Source organism: Vigna unguiculata, chromosome 8 (genome assembly GCF_004118075.2).
Source record: "Vigna unguiculata cultivar IT97K-499-35 chromosome 8, ASM411807v1, whole genome shotgun sequence".
Taxonomy (NCBI): Eukaryota; Viridiplantae; Streptophyta; class Magnoliopsida; order Fabales; family Fabaceae; genus Vigna; species Vigna unguiculata.
The window spans coordinates 8,079,011-8,095,680 of NC_040286.1; the positions used below are offsets into that span (position 1 = coordinate 8,079,011).

The 16,670-nt window shown below is 35.8% G+C and overlaps 1 protein-coding gene across 1 annotated transcript; it reads right to left on the reverse strand.

The window, feature by feature from the left end:
• Positions 1–518: 518 nt before the first annotated feature.
• Positions 519–2,400, reverse strand: LOC114195589 (molybdate transporter 1-like). The gene has a single exon (XM_028086109.1). The coding sequence runs from the start codon at positions 2,342–2,344 to the stop codon at positions 884–886; it is 1,461 nt and encodes a 486-aa protein (XP_027941910.1). The 5' UTR covers positions 2,345–2,400; the 3' UTR covers positions 519–883.
• Positions 2,401–16,670: the final 14,270 nt, after the last annotated feature.

Genomic DNA, 16,670 nt, shown 5'->3' on the forward strand with positions numbered 1-16,670 from the left:
ATTCTAAAAGAAATTGTGGGGTTAGCGTATAATTAGTTAATTAAAATATCTAGTTCATTTGTTAAGACGTAAACTGATCGATGCATTTCTTAACTTCTATATATAAACCTTAATTTTAATTTTAGTGGTAAAGAAGAAAAGGAAAGAAAGTGTTAAAAAACTAAAAAAAAAAAAGGAAATAAATCTACATTTTCATGATATGTTTTAAAGTGGAAATTGTTTCTTTATGTGTTTCACCCCTTTTTTTCAGAGATTTTTTTTTTTAACAATGAAGAAGCAAAAGTGAAAAGAGAAAAGGCAAGTAAGATGAATATATAGAACTATTATTTATAATTTTATTTACTTTTACACTAACCATTGCGTGATTTAGTTGTATCATTTGTAAATTTTATATACCTTTTGTATGATATTTTTTCATTGTCTCTCTCAATCAACGTTAACCACCATACTACACAACAAAAACCTTTCTTTTCCCATCACTTTCTTTATTATACAAATATAGATTAAATACAAACTCGTTATCATCAAATCAATATTTTCATACAATTCATAATTGGATAACAGTGTAAAAGGCTACACCGTTAATATATCCCAATTACATCATTTATTACATAAATAAACCCAATTTCTTGACACCAATGCACTCAAAATTACATACAAAGACAAAAAACAAACAACTCAAGTTCCTACCAAACCAACTATGTTCACTCTCTCTTCAACTATACCATAATAATTAATGTCTTTAGACCTTTACAAACCTTTGGCTTCAACCACCAAACTAAAACAAACTTAGTGCAGAAAAAACTTTCAAACAGTTACTCTTATATTATTTACAGAGAGATTAAAAGCACTAATAACAGAATCATGTAAGCACTCATTTTCTTCACACTTGCTCAGGATTTTTCTGCATCCAAATGGCAGAAAGTGGTTTGTCCCTTGACCAATTTCTCAACCTAAGAAGCACATAAATAATCATTCCACACAAAAAGCCAAGAGCAGCACTTGATCCCACAAGTGAAACTGCAGTGCAAATAAGCATCACAAAGGAATCTTCCTTGGTGTTCATGTCCCTACAACACATGGCTAGTTCTATTCCAGCAAAAAGTAGCAACACCCCTAAAATTCCCACAGGAAATTGCCTTAAGATGTGTGCCAAAGAACTTCCCAACACCAAACCCAAAGCTAATTTGGCAACACCAAGAAGTGCCACACAACCACCACTCCTACCACCAAACTTATATTGCCCTGCAAGTCCACCAGCACCATGGCAACTTGGCATTGCACCAAACCAACTTCCAACCAAGTTCATCAACCCCACTGTCACTGACAATGAAGTGGCTGAGAAATCCTTTCCTGGAAACAGATCTGATGACAACTTGCAAACAGCCACCACAGAGTTCAAAATTGACAGTGGAAGTTGAGGAATTGCACCCTTCACAAACCCTTTCTTCCATGCATGCTTTGAGAACTTCACCACCTCTATTGATGATGGTCCAAACTTTATCTCATGCACCACCTCATGCCTCCTCACAAAGGCCAAAACAACCCCCAACACAAACACCATGAAAGCTGAAGGCAGTGAGAAAATAACCCTTCTCACCCTACTTCTTCTCTTGTTTCTTGCAACCTCATTTTGCATATCATCACCCCCACTTTGCACTCCCTCACAGCACCCTCTATTCTTCTCCCCAGCCCCATTCACAATCACAATGAAACACAAACACACAATAGCCAAAACCAACCCATCCAACCCCAACCAATGTCTTTCGCCCAGAGACTTGCTCTTTGGCAAGTCCTGAACTTTCCTCACATACTTAACCGCTGTGAGAGCAAAAGACAAGCCCTGTGCCAGCTGAATTCCCCTCACAACACACAGAGGAATCAACATGTACACGAGCTGCATCAACCCTGTCACCCCCAGAACAAACAACACCCCACCGGTTAATATTCCGGCGGCCATGATCTCCGAGACGCCGAAGGTTGTGTCCGACAAGGCCTGAGCTGCGATGGATTTCATGGGCTGGACCGGCATGGGGACGCCATAGATGGCTCCAGTGATGATGTTGTAGACACCTGTGAAGATGAGTGTGGTGCCAAGGTTGAGGTCCCTGGCAAGGGTCAAGGCCAACACTATTGGTATATAAGTGCCAAGATCACCCATGGCACCGTTCAGTTCACCCCATTTTGAATGAAAAACAAGGTTGTTCTTCACTTTGTTCACCACCACTTTGGCTGAGTAACCTTTGGCCGCTGCGGCGGTGGAAGGAGTAGGAGTTCGAGTGATTTCCTGTGCTTCAGGATCTGAGATTGGATTCGAAGTAGGGTTTTCGTGCGTCATTGCCATTGAAAACGCTACTTTGCTTTGAAATTCTCAAACTTGTAACCACAAAAAAGAAGTGAGTTTATGAATTTTAAACATAGGAAATACTTGTTTATTTATAGGGGTTTCTAAAGTCAATGTTAGAAGCAGTCTATCATTACAAAAAATCATTTAAAACTTTCTATTTTAAGATGTATATAATTTATAAGTTAATTTATAAACAGTAATGTTTTTAATGTTTACAACTAACCATTAGATTATTGTCAAAAACATTTAATATCATAAATTTAATCATCAAGCTCGATAAATATGTTTATGTGTAATAAGTATAATAATTAATGCATAGGAAAAACGTATAAAATAACCCGTTGACATTATACATGACGCTGATTTTATTAATTAATATATGAACGTGTACAAGTTTACACGGTAACAAATATTATATCACGGGTTAACAATTGTTGAATATGTGGATTAGAAGATAAAAAATGATAATAGTGGATTTTAGGTATTTGAGCTTAGTTTTATTTATTAAGAAAATAATATTCGAACATAAAATTCGAACTCATTTTTTATATGGGTGACGTGGTACCCTTTTTTTCTTTTATTTTTATTTTTTTTAAATGAAACTGAACCCATGGTCACGTGCACAGAAGTTTTGTGCAGTAAATTCTTTTTGGCAAAATTAAAGCAGACATGGAGAAAGAAAGTAAGACAAAATGGAAAACTTGTAGAGTGTTCGTGAGACAGGGAGAGAGAAAGTCGGAGGAAGTGGAGACAGCGTGAGGAAGTCGGAGGAGAGGTGGAAACAGCGTGAGAAAGTCGGAGGAAAGGCGACGACAGCGTGAGCAACTCGAAGGAAAGGCGAAGACAGCGTGATCAAGTGTGTGGAAAGGTGAAGACAGCGTGAGGAAGTCGGCGGAACGACCGAGAGAGACTGAGATAGTCGGAGGAAGTCGAGACAGAGAAGTTGTGGTGTTACAGAAGCGAGGCGGGAGGCGATCACCGTGAGAGAACACACCTACGACAGCAACGATAGTGGAGGGGATCGAATCTAGTGGAAGCGAGTCGATGGCAACGACAACCATTCCACAGGAAGCCGTTCCGCAACACCATTTTAGTGTAAGGTTCGTGTTTTTTTGTTCACCATTCGAAAAGGTTTAATCTTTGGGGGAAAATGTTTTATTTATTTTCGAGTTTGGTGCAACATTGTTTGACAGAGTCGTTGGTGTTGTTTGCATTGTGGTGTGGTTTTGTAGTCTCGATTTTGTAGTGGCGTGTTGTGGTGTTTGACAATGTTGTGCCTTTGGACAACACCAAAATTTTCAAAGCAGCACATTTGGGGGTTTTTTAATTTTGGTGGCCGAATGTTACTGAGTTATGGTGGGATATGGAAAATAGGAATTTTTTATGTTTCAGGGGATGGACATTGGTGTTTGACTTGGCCATAATTTATTGTTGTTATTGTTTGTTGTTTTTGGAATGTTATTTGGTTTGTGTAATTATTTGATACTATGCCATTGAAGGATAAATATTTTCAGTTGTAAAATAGGAAAGGATGACGGGTAAAGGACAATCTGATGAGAAGGTATTGACATTATAGTTTTATGAATTGGTTGTTATCATTATTTGTGTATCATTTTTAAATAAGTTATAATTTATGTATTTTGATTGAATGTTAGTGTCGGTTGCGGACCTTTTGTTACACGAAGTACATTGTTGAAATTAACGGCTTGCTTTTGGATAGCAATCGTGCAAGGATACAAGATACACCATTCCAATGGTGTTTGCAGATAGTAAAACCATTACAAATATGTAATCCCCTTATGCTGGAGATGCTGAAGCGATGGTTACCGGCTCGTGTCATGCAACGGTGTATTCCATTAAGTTATGGTGATATCTCCATGTGCTTAGGATTGGGTGTATTTGGGGTGGATGTGGAATTTGATAAAAATATATGTGGTGTTGTCGGGTCAGTTATGAAAGATAAATTACTATCAGTTGAAAATGTTATTCATGTGATTAAGAGTTTGGTAGAGGCTGAGTTTGTTGATGTTGATAATGTTTGCCGTTTGTATATTTTAGTTTGTTTTGTTGTCCTTTACTTCCCTAGGAATTCAAGAACTATTAGTAATATTCCGTTCAGTGTTTTAGACAATATAGATAGGTTGTCCACTTACAACTGGGGTAAAGCAGTCCATACCTATCTGGTAAAAAGTTTAAGTCGTGTCTTTTTGGCACTTGGTCAAGCGAAAATCTGCTTAAGCGGCTCAACAACAGTTTTGCAGGTACAAAGAACTTCATTTAATGATTATTACTGATCTGTACCATATATAAAATGATGAAATTTACAAATTTGTATTTTGTAGTTGTGGGTTGTAGAACGGCTTCGATTATGTGCGTCAAATGCAGAGTTTGTTTTTCCACGAATTTTGGGCTGGACAGACTTTCAATTAAAGAGAAGACGCATTGAGAAGTTATTTCAAGAGACCCATGTATAAGTCCCTACCATTTATACTTTATGAAAATGTTAATTATATTTGAGCACTAATCTGTTAGGGTTTTTGTTCATTTAGATTTTTTTGGAATGGAGGTTGAGAGAAGAAGACCATGAGAATGAAATTATTCGAGATGCCTTGCAACTTGGAGACGAAGGGCAATCCAAAAAAGTGCATGTAGATAAGAAGGCTGCGTCGACGCAAGACTTGTTAAAGAAGCTGTGAAAGCATGGAAGACGCCTACAGAAGTTGAAGAAGCACATGACGGAATTGCGTGAAGAAATATTGTCTAGATCTCATAAAGGGGATGAAGAAGATGGAGAAAATGTTGACGAGAAGGGTGCGGAAGGTGTACACAAAGAAGGCAATGTTGAGGTTGAGGTTGAAGAGCGTGAGCAGGAGGATGAAATTGGTGAACGTGTTCATAAAGGTTTTGACTTGAACTCCGAATATGATGTTGCCCAGTTTGGGGAGGTTTTAGCACTTCAAGTCATTGCTCCATATGATCCACAACAGCCATCAATTGATTCATTAGGGGTTAACTTGATGAAGTTGTACAACACTGTGACTTATGACCGTACTCCTTATAGGTATTATTAATTAATTTTTTATGACATGTATGAAAATGATTAAACAAACCATGATATTTGTTATTAACAAACTTAAATTGTAGGTTGGTGGCCAATATAAATGGCCAAATTTTGAGTACCTCTGAATGCTCTGGTTTTGGTCCTGCAAATAAGGTGGACAATATGGTAAGAACTGTTTTTTGTATTTCTATTTCTATGAAAGTGAGGTGATGATGTTCGGGACGTAATGGTTTGTGATCAATAATTTATTTGAAAATCTGAAGACCAAAATTTATGTAGTCAGTCCCCATGTAATATCAGAGTAGTCCCCACGCCTGGTCACAGCAGTATGTTTTTATTTATTTGTAAATCTCCCCAAGCAAGGGACATAAAGCTTTTTTGAGCCCTTTGTAACATTAATTTAATTTCATTTTCATTTGCCTGATTTGGTGAATCCTTTTGTGTAGGCTGTTTTGTTCGGTGCAAGCACAATGATGTACTTTGAACGACGCAAATATGGTCATGTTAAGCGAGTAGCTTTCAATCCGTTATATGCGGTACAACAACTTAATGTTTGATTACGAATGACTTAGCTTTATTTGAGTTAGAAATAACTAATGTCAGTTGTCATTGTAGACTCATGTTCTGCATGACTCACGAAAGATGAAGATTAATAGACGGCAATGGACATTGAAAGACTATGAGGCTTACCTTCGTGTATGATTGATTTCTGTAGAGGATATTGTGGATGCTGATTTTGTGAGATTCCTCTTCATATATATAATTTTTGTTGCATATTTAATACTTTCAAAGTTTAGTGATACATTTATTATTTAATGCAGTTGTTTGCCCCAATGGTGCATGAAGGTCATTGGTGGTGCTATGCTGTAAATTGTCAACAGAAGAAGCTTTATGTGTTGGATTCAATTGGACATTCGAATAAAAATCGTAAAAGAGTAGACAACGCTATTGTAAGCACTACAAATCTGCAATATACATTTTGTATTTCTTGTCATAAATGTTTATTTTATTGATTTCATGATTGATGGTAGGCTCATAATATGGGATTGCTTTTTGGTATGCTGTTGAAATGTGGTGATGATGAATATCCAAAATTTGAATCAGAATGCCACAATACTCCTATTCAACCAAACTTGTATGTGTTTTCATTTATATAATCTAAATGAGTTATTTTTCCATGTTGTGTCTGAATTTGTTAAGACTCTGTATTTATGTTTTATTTACTAGAATGTGACAATTCAGTTTAGCAGGTCATTTCCATTTAATTGGGTTAAGTTTTTCATTATGTAATTAGGAATGTGTATCATTTAGGAACTGATATTTAAGGTCATTCACACAAAGCTGAGGTGATGATGTTCTGCTGGTTAGTATGTAGCAAAAAAATTATTTGTTGCTCTCCCCACAAAATGTGAGACCACTCCCCACACATGGGTTGAGTATTTATTTTTAGCATATGATAATGATTATAACCGAGGATGAATAAGGAATTTTGAGTACTTTCTCAGTTTTTCTTATGACTACGAGATGAAGATGTGCAGGTTATGATGTGTGTTCCATTTCTTATATAAGAGTGTGCAGGCCAAAATATTTGGCTACACTCCCCACATAAATAGAGGGCACTCCCTACGTATGGGAGCCTAACCTTTTGTTATTCATTTTAAAATGCTTCGAATAAGGCGTGCATCAGCACTATTGAGGAGTTCGTAACTTTTATTTAAAATGGAGTACATGAGTCTGTGTCCACATTATGGTCTGTGCATGAATGTTGTAGACGTTGTGTTGGGTTTTCCTTTTTTTAATTACGAAATTATGCAGACCAAAAACTTTGCCACCGCTCCCTATATAATTTAACTCCGATTCCCACCTCTGGAAGGAGTAATTTATTTTATTTAATTGGATATGCCTCTAAGGAAGGAACACAAAGCCCATTCCAGCCCTTACTCACTTTCATTTAATTTTATTTCGATGTATGTGAGGTCACGATGTTGTTGACCTTGTGGTGGCTCTTCCATTTTTAATTTTTAATTGTGAACACCAAAATCTTTTGTACCACTCCCCATTTAATTTGACAGTACTCCCCATGTCTGGGAGGGGTTGTTTGTTTGTTTACTTAGCTATGCGTCCTTGGAAGGAAGACAAACCATTTTTCAGCCCTTAGTCACTTTCATTTAATTTTATTTCCACATATGTTAGGTCATGATGTTGTTGACCTTGTCGTGGGTGTTTGAATTTTTTATACGAAATGATGAAGACCAAAATCTTGTGTACCACTCCCCATTTAATTTGCGAGCACTCCCCACCTCTGGAAGGGGTTTTTTTTTTATTTCATTGGATATGCCTCCAAGGAAGGAAGACAAAGCCCATTCTAGCCCTTACTCACTTTTATTTAAATTTATTTCCATGTATGTGAGGTCACGATGTTGTTGACCTTGTGGTGGCTCTTCCATTTTTAATTTTTAATTGTGAACACCAAAATCTTTTGTACCACTCCCCATTTAATTTGACAGCACTCCCCATGTCTGGGAGGGGTTGTTTGTTTGTTTACTTAGCTATGCGTCCTTGGAAGGAAGACAAACCATTTTTCAGCCCTTAGTCACTTTCATTTAATTTTATTTCCACGTATGTTAGGTCATGATGTTGTTGACCTTGTCGTGGGTGTTTGAATTTTTTATACGAAATTATGAAGACCAAAATCTTGTGTACCACTCCCCATTTAATTTGCGAGCACTCCACACCTCTAGAAGGGGTTTTTTTTATTTCATTGGATATGCCTCCAAGGAAGGAAGACAAAGTTCATTCCAGCCCTTACTCACTTTTATTTAAATTTATTTCGATGTATGTGAGGTCATGATGTTTGGCAGACCTTGTGGTGGGTCTTCCATTTTTACATTTAAATTGTGAAGACCAAAATCTTTTGTACCACTCCCCATTTAATATGACAGCACTCCCCATGTCTGGGAGGGGTTGTTTGTTTGTTTACTTAGCTATGCGTCCTTGGAAGGAAGACAAACCATTTTTCAGCCCTTAGTCACTTTCATTTAATTTTATTTCCACGTATGTTAGGTCATGATGTTGTTGACCTTGTCGTGGGTGTTTGAATTTTTTATACGAAATTATGAAGACCAAAATCTTGTGTACCACTCCCCATTTAATTTGCGAGCACTCCCCACCTCTGGAAGGGGATCTTTTTTTTATTTCATTGGAGATGGCTCGTTGGAAGGAAGACAAAGTCCATTCTAGCCCTTACTCACTTTTATTTAAATTTATTTCGATGTATGTGAGGTCATGATGTTTGGCAGACCTTGTGGTGGGTTATATCCAATTTGTATTACGAAATTACGAAGTCCAAAATGTTTGCCACCGCTTCCTATATACTCTGTCATAAGTCCCCACCTCTGGGAGCGGTGGTGTTTTGGACCATTTCTAAATGGTTTTTAGTTACGAATATGAAGCAAATTTGAGTAATTAATAACATATAATTTTATTTACATGCCTCTGAGGTCATTATATTGACCACATTACGGTGCGTGTAAAATGATGTATGAGCTATCATGTTGACAGAACTTAGAAGCAAAAACATTTTGTCTTTTGTTAAAATGGCCTTCAATAACATCAGATAGTCAACAGTCGTGGTGGTCCTTCTGGTTTACCATATAAACGTCAAAACAAAAAGCACTTAAGAACATCTAAACAACAAACTAAACACATCTTAAATAATATAACCCCATGTTTTACATTTAATCTTCGACATTTTGGGGAGGCTCAGTGTTGGAGGAGGTCTCCCCAATGTGAGCAACAAACTCAGTGGACGGATTGACAAATTTTTTTAGTATGTCCTAAACTTTTGGATCAAGTGATGGATGAGGCTCAATGACAGGCTTGATTGTGGCTTGGACTAGTTCATCTGTGGGTTCACAAATGTCCGCTTTGAAGATCTAGTTTTCAAAAAAGGCGTTTGTCCATATTAATGACCAAAGTTGTGGGGAAACGAAAACATTTCGTAGAAGTAAGGTGATGTTCTTTCAAATTGGGGAGAGTACCTTGACAATGTTGCGGACAGTGATGTTTAGGTAGCAAATTTTATGTCTATGACCAAAAGTCGCAACCTCCTATGAACAACTAAAGAACGTTACTATGACAAAGATTTAACGCATACCAATTCCATGTTAAAAATGACATTATAAAATGTGTGTGACGCAAACTTGACTTACGATGTTCAAAAGTAAAACTTCTCCAACAGTAAGATCTCTCCCATATTCTGGATGAAGAAGTACTTTCCGGTGCACACTTGCCCAAACCGTGTCAGTAGAATCCTGTTCTTGTAAAGGCTTAAATCAGTTGAACAATTTGTTTCGAATACATATTATTTGTGTTAAAGAATGATACCTTCACACATATATGCATATCGCCTAGGCCATTTGGGTTGCACTGTTTCACAATGCATGCTACGAAAGGAAGTATACCAGTTCTGTTACAACTTCCTAAGTGTGTAGTATTGTTAATGTCTCCGTCCTTAACCAGCCCTGTGAATGAAAACTACCATGAGTGTTTCGCCCATATTCATAACGACAACAAATTAATGTTGATTAAAGCATATGTACCATGGAACTTTATGAATTTCTCTGCCCATAACCATGCATTTAATTTGAAATCCCTTTCATAAGTTGCAACAGCAATAGACTGTGCAAATTCTTGGGTGCTTTGTACGTCTTCTGAACCACGGTTAATGATAGCTGCTTGGACTTTTCCTGCTGGCCCTAAAATAAGGATTGTTGATGAATTACATTTTTTAATGAAAGATGCCAAATCTTCTTCTTCTACATCAAGGCCCTTCCACGGTTCCATTGCAACTGAGAAAAGTTAAAATTTGACAGATTTAAATTAAGAAATGCGCCAGACTATTGCAAACCATTTGTCTAAAATTAATGATGTACCACTACAATGCAACAATGAAAGAGATTATCACTTACCTGCTATGTTCCGCCGCAACCCAACAAAGAAACAAACTTTTTATGGTCCCATAAGTAGTGGGCCGCGAGGTCCATTATATAGAAAAAGTATATGATGGTGATATGTCCATAATACCCTTGCTTTTCTTCTTCAGTAAGTTTAATGGTCATTAATGTTTTGTCTCATGTTTCATCGCCAACCCTTTAACTTCTCTCGAACCCCCTTACCTAACACAAGTTAATGCAGAGTTATGGCAGGAGCTTGGACATTAAAGGCACACAGGTTGGTAGCCATCGTTGAATGCTGTTTGGAGCTGCACACTCGTCGTCATTAAACAACGTCAACTTCCTTTCCAAGTAAGTGGGTAATATAAGTTCAGAAAAAAAAATTATTCCGTCTAAAAAAAATTTCATGTCCGCATTAATGATGAAAGTTGCTTGCATTTGGGTTGCTGTGTTAAAACATTGCAGACACGTTTACGTTGTATGTTACCTAGGGTTTGAATCAATGTTGAATGTCATACATGGCCACCAACTCTTTGTATTTTTATGAAATATTGAATATATGTTGTAATGACATTCGCAACTATCCTGTTAACCAATGAACAATAGTAAAGAACAATATTTGCTTGGGTGAAGACATTCCTGTCCAAGCGTCGCATGAACTCAATGAAGATATTAATAGTGACAATGCACATAACGTCAACGAACATGACATTGTTCCAAAAGTCCATATGTGTTTTGAGACATTGGACGCTGTGAAGGTTTTTTACAGAAATTTTGCTATACAAAGTGGCTTTGGTGTTAGGATCAGAAGTTCACTACGTGGTGCAGACAATAAAATCAACTACATCAAGTTAGTATGTTCGCGTGAAGAAAACTACGTTTTGCCATTCCCCAGAATTGAAGACCGTGCCAAGTCAAAAAAAATAGTGCAAAGCAGGTATAACTGTTGGGAAGAAGGAAGGGAAATGGTACATAAGGAGTGTTGTCACTGATCATAGTCATGACATAAGTCCACAGAAGTCAAGGCTAATACGTGGCAACTGTAAAGTAAACATGCATGCTAGGCAAACTGTTGACATCAACGACGAAGTCGGTGTTAGGATCAACAAAAGTTTTCGATCACTGGTTTGTGAGGCCGATGGATATGATAACATAAGCTTCATTGAGCGGGATGTCCGCAACTACATTGGTAAACAAAGAAAGTCACTGTGCAAGGATGAGGATGGACAAGCGTTGCTTCGACACTTCTCACAGATGAGAGAATTGAACAACAACTTCTTCTTCGATATAGACATGGATGAAAATAACAGAATATGCAATATTTTTTGGGCCGATGCAAGGAGTAGAGCGGCATGTCAAGATTTTGGTGATGTGGTGTCATTTGACACAACCTACTTAACAAACAAATATGACATGCCATTTGCGCCTTTTGTGGGAGTCAATCATCATGGGCAGTCAATTTTGTTAGGTTGCAGCCTTGTTTCTTGTGAGGACACAAGTACGTTTGTGTGGCTTTTTAAGTGTTGGCGTCGATGCATGTACAATGTCGAACTTGATGGTATCGTTACTGACCAGTGTAAGGCAATGATGAACGCAATTAAAGTGGTATTTCCTAACACAAAACATAGGTGGTGCTTGTGGCACATCATGAAAAAGGTGCCTGAGAAATTGCAAGGGTACACAAACTACAAACCTATGAAGACGGAATTGAAGAAACTTGTGTACAATTCCATCTGTGTTAATGACTTTGAGTTAGGGTAGGTGGATTTTATTACCAAGTATGACTTAAAGGCAAATGAATGGCTGTGTACGTTGTATGATGAGAGACATCGCTGGGTTCCTGCTATTTGAAAAGTCATTTCTGGGTTGGAATGTCAACTACACAAAGGAGTGAAGGCATGAATGCATTTTTTGATGGATTCATCAATTCTAGCACAACCTTGCAACAATTTGTCATACAGTACGATAATGCATTAAGGCAAAAGGCAGAAAAGGAGTTTGAAGCGGACTTCGCATCTGCGAATACAACTGTTGCATGTGGATCTCAATCACCAATTGAAAGACAATTTCAATTAAAATACACACACGCCAAATTTAGTAAAATGGTAAACTCATTTTATGTTATAAAAAGTCAAAATATTATGATTTCATTAAGCATTGCAAGTAATTGTTTGTTGTATATTTAATAGGACACTTCCTCCTTTGGTGCAACACCAGACCATCATCATGTGTCCTTTGAATGCCCACCGTTATTGAACACACACATTCCTAATAATGGATTTATGTCTTTGTTGACACTCAAATGTCTATAACAACCCGCATTTGAAAAAAAGTTGAGGTAGGACCACCAAGGTGACGTACAAATACAATGTGGTGGTAAAGTGATGTTTTTGTCGCCAAACTAATATCACTGTTTTGTTATGCATAGATAATTCATTTTGGAAATGCACCTCCCATAGGTTATCTTTACTACCACATAGCTTTTGCCGCACATAAAATGCACAAACATAATATGACTAAAGTCTTCTTGTTTGTGAATGACATGTGTGTAAATGGATGGTCATTTCATATTGTAATGGTTAATCCATTTAATGAAATATTATTTCGTTCAACGTTTAGTGTATTATATATTCTAATTACATGAGTAATTAATTTTCTTAATTCCATTTCAGTATGCAATAAATTAATTATTGTCAGTTACCATTGTCATTACCTTAACGGCTACTAATTAAGTGGCCATATTAACGTTGCTGCCACGCACTAAATGACGACGTCTAAGACACCCTTGTGGGGGAACCCAATGTTCAACTACCACCGCCTAATATGAAATTTTTATTGTCCATTCAAACCTAGTGCTGCGTCACCAACCAATCCGTCTCCTTCGTCCACCTGTCCTCAACCACCATTATTTAATGCCTTTAATGTCACGTTTTATGGCATACCACCCTCCCTCATCTGTCAAATAGGCTAACAAAGAACGCAAACATCACACCCAACCCAATATTATGGAATCGACTGGTTCGTGCAGTATTGGCGAAATTAATGTTTGTGATGCACCTCCTATTGCAACCAAAGTGTTGTGGACCTTCACCACAATTAACATACATGACCAGGTGCGTGGTACCCTTTAATTTGACACTGTGTTTACATACATTTACATTATTTGACATATAACGTTTCTCACTTTCCATGTAGTTGTTTGCTCATGTGGATCGACATTTTGCTGCGGCATTTGAAAATGAATTGACCCACCAATGGACTTTGCTTGATAGCTTCGAAAATTGATTTGTAGTATCCTATAACATGGATAAAATGAATCCAAAATTAAAGGATGGGTGGAAAGACCTGGAAAAGACATACACCACACAGATATGGGACTCATACGTCCAATTTCGTTATGTGGGCAACTCTACTTTCCAAATAACGGTTTTTATTGGCGAATGCACACCAAAGAATATGAAGGCATTCTTAGACACAGCAGCGGTGGACCCTGGCACATCCCTTTTTGCGATCACGTTGACTCAATGTCAAGCAAAAGCAAGTCACCTAGTAATTATTATTTTTATTTTGCCAATCCTATTAAAAACTATTAATATCCATGGATTGAAAATAGTTTTGGTCACATTATTGATGATTATCTGAACATGACTTAAATGTTGATTTTGCGGACGTCATCAAGAGCCTTGAGATGGACGTGATATATCTAGTTGCACGGAGAAGTGGAGTTGAATGCAAACTGCTTGTGTCGCAAAAGAACAAAACAACAAAGTTTGGACAAGGATGGAGGAAATTTTGTGCTGAAAATAGGTTGAATGAGGGAGACAGATTGGTGTTTGAGGTAGACCATGTTCAAAAACAACCTATAGTTGAGGTTTACATTAATGGGTGCTATTGTGATGTTGCAAAGTCCATAGATTTAGTATGATGTTATTACATCCAAACAGATGTTTGTTCAAGTCTTCTGTGTTTTTATGTTTTCGTTAAAAAAATATAAATAAATTGTGTCATTTTGTTACTTTTTGGTAACTTCGGACTTCGGCCTCATTTATTTAATTAAGATGTGTTTCATGTTTGAATGTGCGAATACTAGTGAATTATTATATACTAATATGACCAATACATTAGGTGCAACATCATTAGGATGTGGGCAATCATGAATTAAGAGGAAAAGAAAAATAACAACAGTACCACAAATTATGTCCCAACTTAGGCGTCAAGAATAAGTTCATGTGGAGTGGTCATGAATATTTTGGTTTTCGTTTCCTAGTGTTTGTGTTCTCAAGCAATGAACACTCTGAAACTAATGAAATTTTATTTGCTAGTCAGAAAGAGGGCTAGTAGAACCATCAATTACGTTACAAAGTGGGGAGTAAAAGTACCCCAAATGGGGAGTGCTGTTATATATTATGGTTCACAGTACCAGTTTTAATAACCATGTTAAATTTCTAAATTTTGTTAAGCAATTAAATTTTATTTTTAATTAGAACCAATTCGAATTTAAAATAACAGTTTTAATAACATTTTATTTTTGGAAGGAAATAAAATGTTCTTTAAACTTTCAATTACGTTACAAAGTGGGGAGTAAAAGTACCCCAAATGGGGAGTGCTGTTATATATTCTGGTTCACAGTACCAGTTTTAATAACCACCTTAAATTTGAAAGTTTTCATAAGCAATTAAATGTTTTTTTATTATGACCATTTCAAATTTAGAATAACAGTTTTAATAACATTTAATTTTTGGAAGGAAATAAAATGTTCTTTAAACTTTCAATTACGTTACAAAGTAGGGAGTAAAGGTACCCTAAAATGGGGAGTGTTGTTATATATTCTGGTTCACAGTACCAGTTTTCATAACCATGTTAAATTTCTAAATTTTGTTAAGCAATTAAATTTTATTTTTAATTAGGACCAATTCGAATTTAAAATAACAATTTTAATAACATTTTATTTTTGGAAGGAAATAAAATGTTCTTTAAACTTTCAATTACGTTACAAAGTCGAGAGTAAAAGTACCCCAAATGGGGAGTGTTGATATATATTCTGGTTCACAGTACCAGTTTTAATAACCATGTTAAATTTCTAAATTTTGTTAAGCAATTAAATTTTACTTTTAATTAGGACCAATTCGAATTTAAAATAACAGTTTTAATAACATTTTAATTTTGGAAGGAAATAAAATGTTATTTAAACTATTACAAAGTGGGGAGTAAAAGTACCCCAAATGGGGAGTGCTGTTATATATTCTGGTTCACAGTACCAGTTTTAATAACGATGTTAAATTTCTAAATTCTGTTAAGCAATTAAATTTTATTTTTAATTAGGACCAATTCGAATTTAAAATAACAGTTTTAATAACATTTTATTTTTGGAAGGAAATAAAATGTTCTTTAAACTTTCAATTACATTACAAAGTGGGGAGTAAAAGTACCCCAAATGGGGAGTGCTGTTATATATTCTGGTTCACAGTACTAATTTTAATAACCACCTTAAATTTGAAAGTATTCATAAGCAATTAAATTGTTTTTTATTATGACCATTTCAAATTTAGAATAACAATTTTCATAACATTTAATTTTTGGAAGAAAATAAAATGTTCTTTAAACATTCAATTACGTTACAAAGTGGGGAGTAAAAGTACCCCAAATAGGGAGTGTTGTTATATATTCTGGTTCACAGTACCAGTTTTAATAACGATGTTAAATTTCTAAATTTTGTTAAGCAATTAAATTTTATTTTTAATTAGGACCAATTCGAATTTAAAATAACAGTTTTAATAACATTTTATTTTTGGAAGGAAATAAAATGTTTTTTAAACTTTCAATTACGTTACAAAGTGGGGAGTAAAAGTACCCTAAATGGGGAGTGCTGTTATATATTCTGGTTCACAGTACCAGTTTTAATAACGATTTTAAATTTCTAAATTTTGTTAAGCAATTAAATTTTATTTTTAATTAGGACTAATTCGAATTTAAAATAATAGTTTTAATAACATTTTATTTTTGGAAGGAAATAAAATGTTCTTTAAACTTTCAATTACATTACAAAGTGGGGAGTAAAAGTACCCCAAATGGGGAGTGCTGTTATATATTCTGGTTCACAGTACTTTCTTTAATAACCACCTTAAATTTGGAAGTTTTCATAAGCAATTAAATTTTTTTTATTATGACCATTTCAAATTTAGAGTAACAGTTTTCATAACATTTTATTTTTGGAAGAAAAAAAAATGTTCTTTAAACTTTCTTTTACGTTACAAAGTGGGGAGCAAAGGTACCCAAAATAGGGAGTGCTGTTATATATTCTGGTTCA

Excerpts from the sequence above, each read along its gene's own strand:
- LOC114195589 (XM_028086109.1), bottom strand. The coding sequence starts at position 2,344 with ATGGCAATGACGCACGAAAACCCTACTTCGAATCCAATCTCAGATCCT.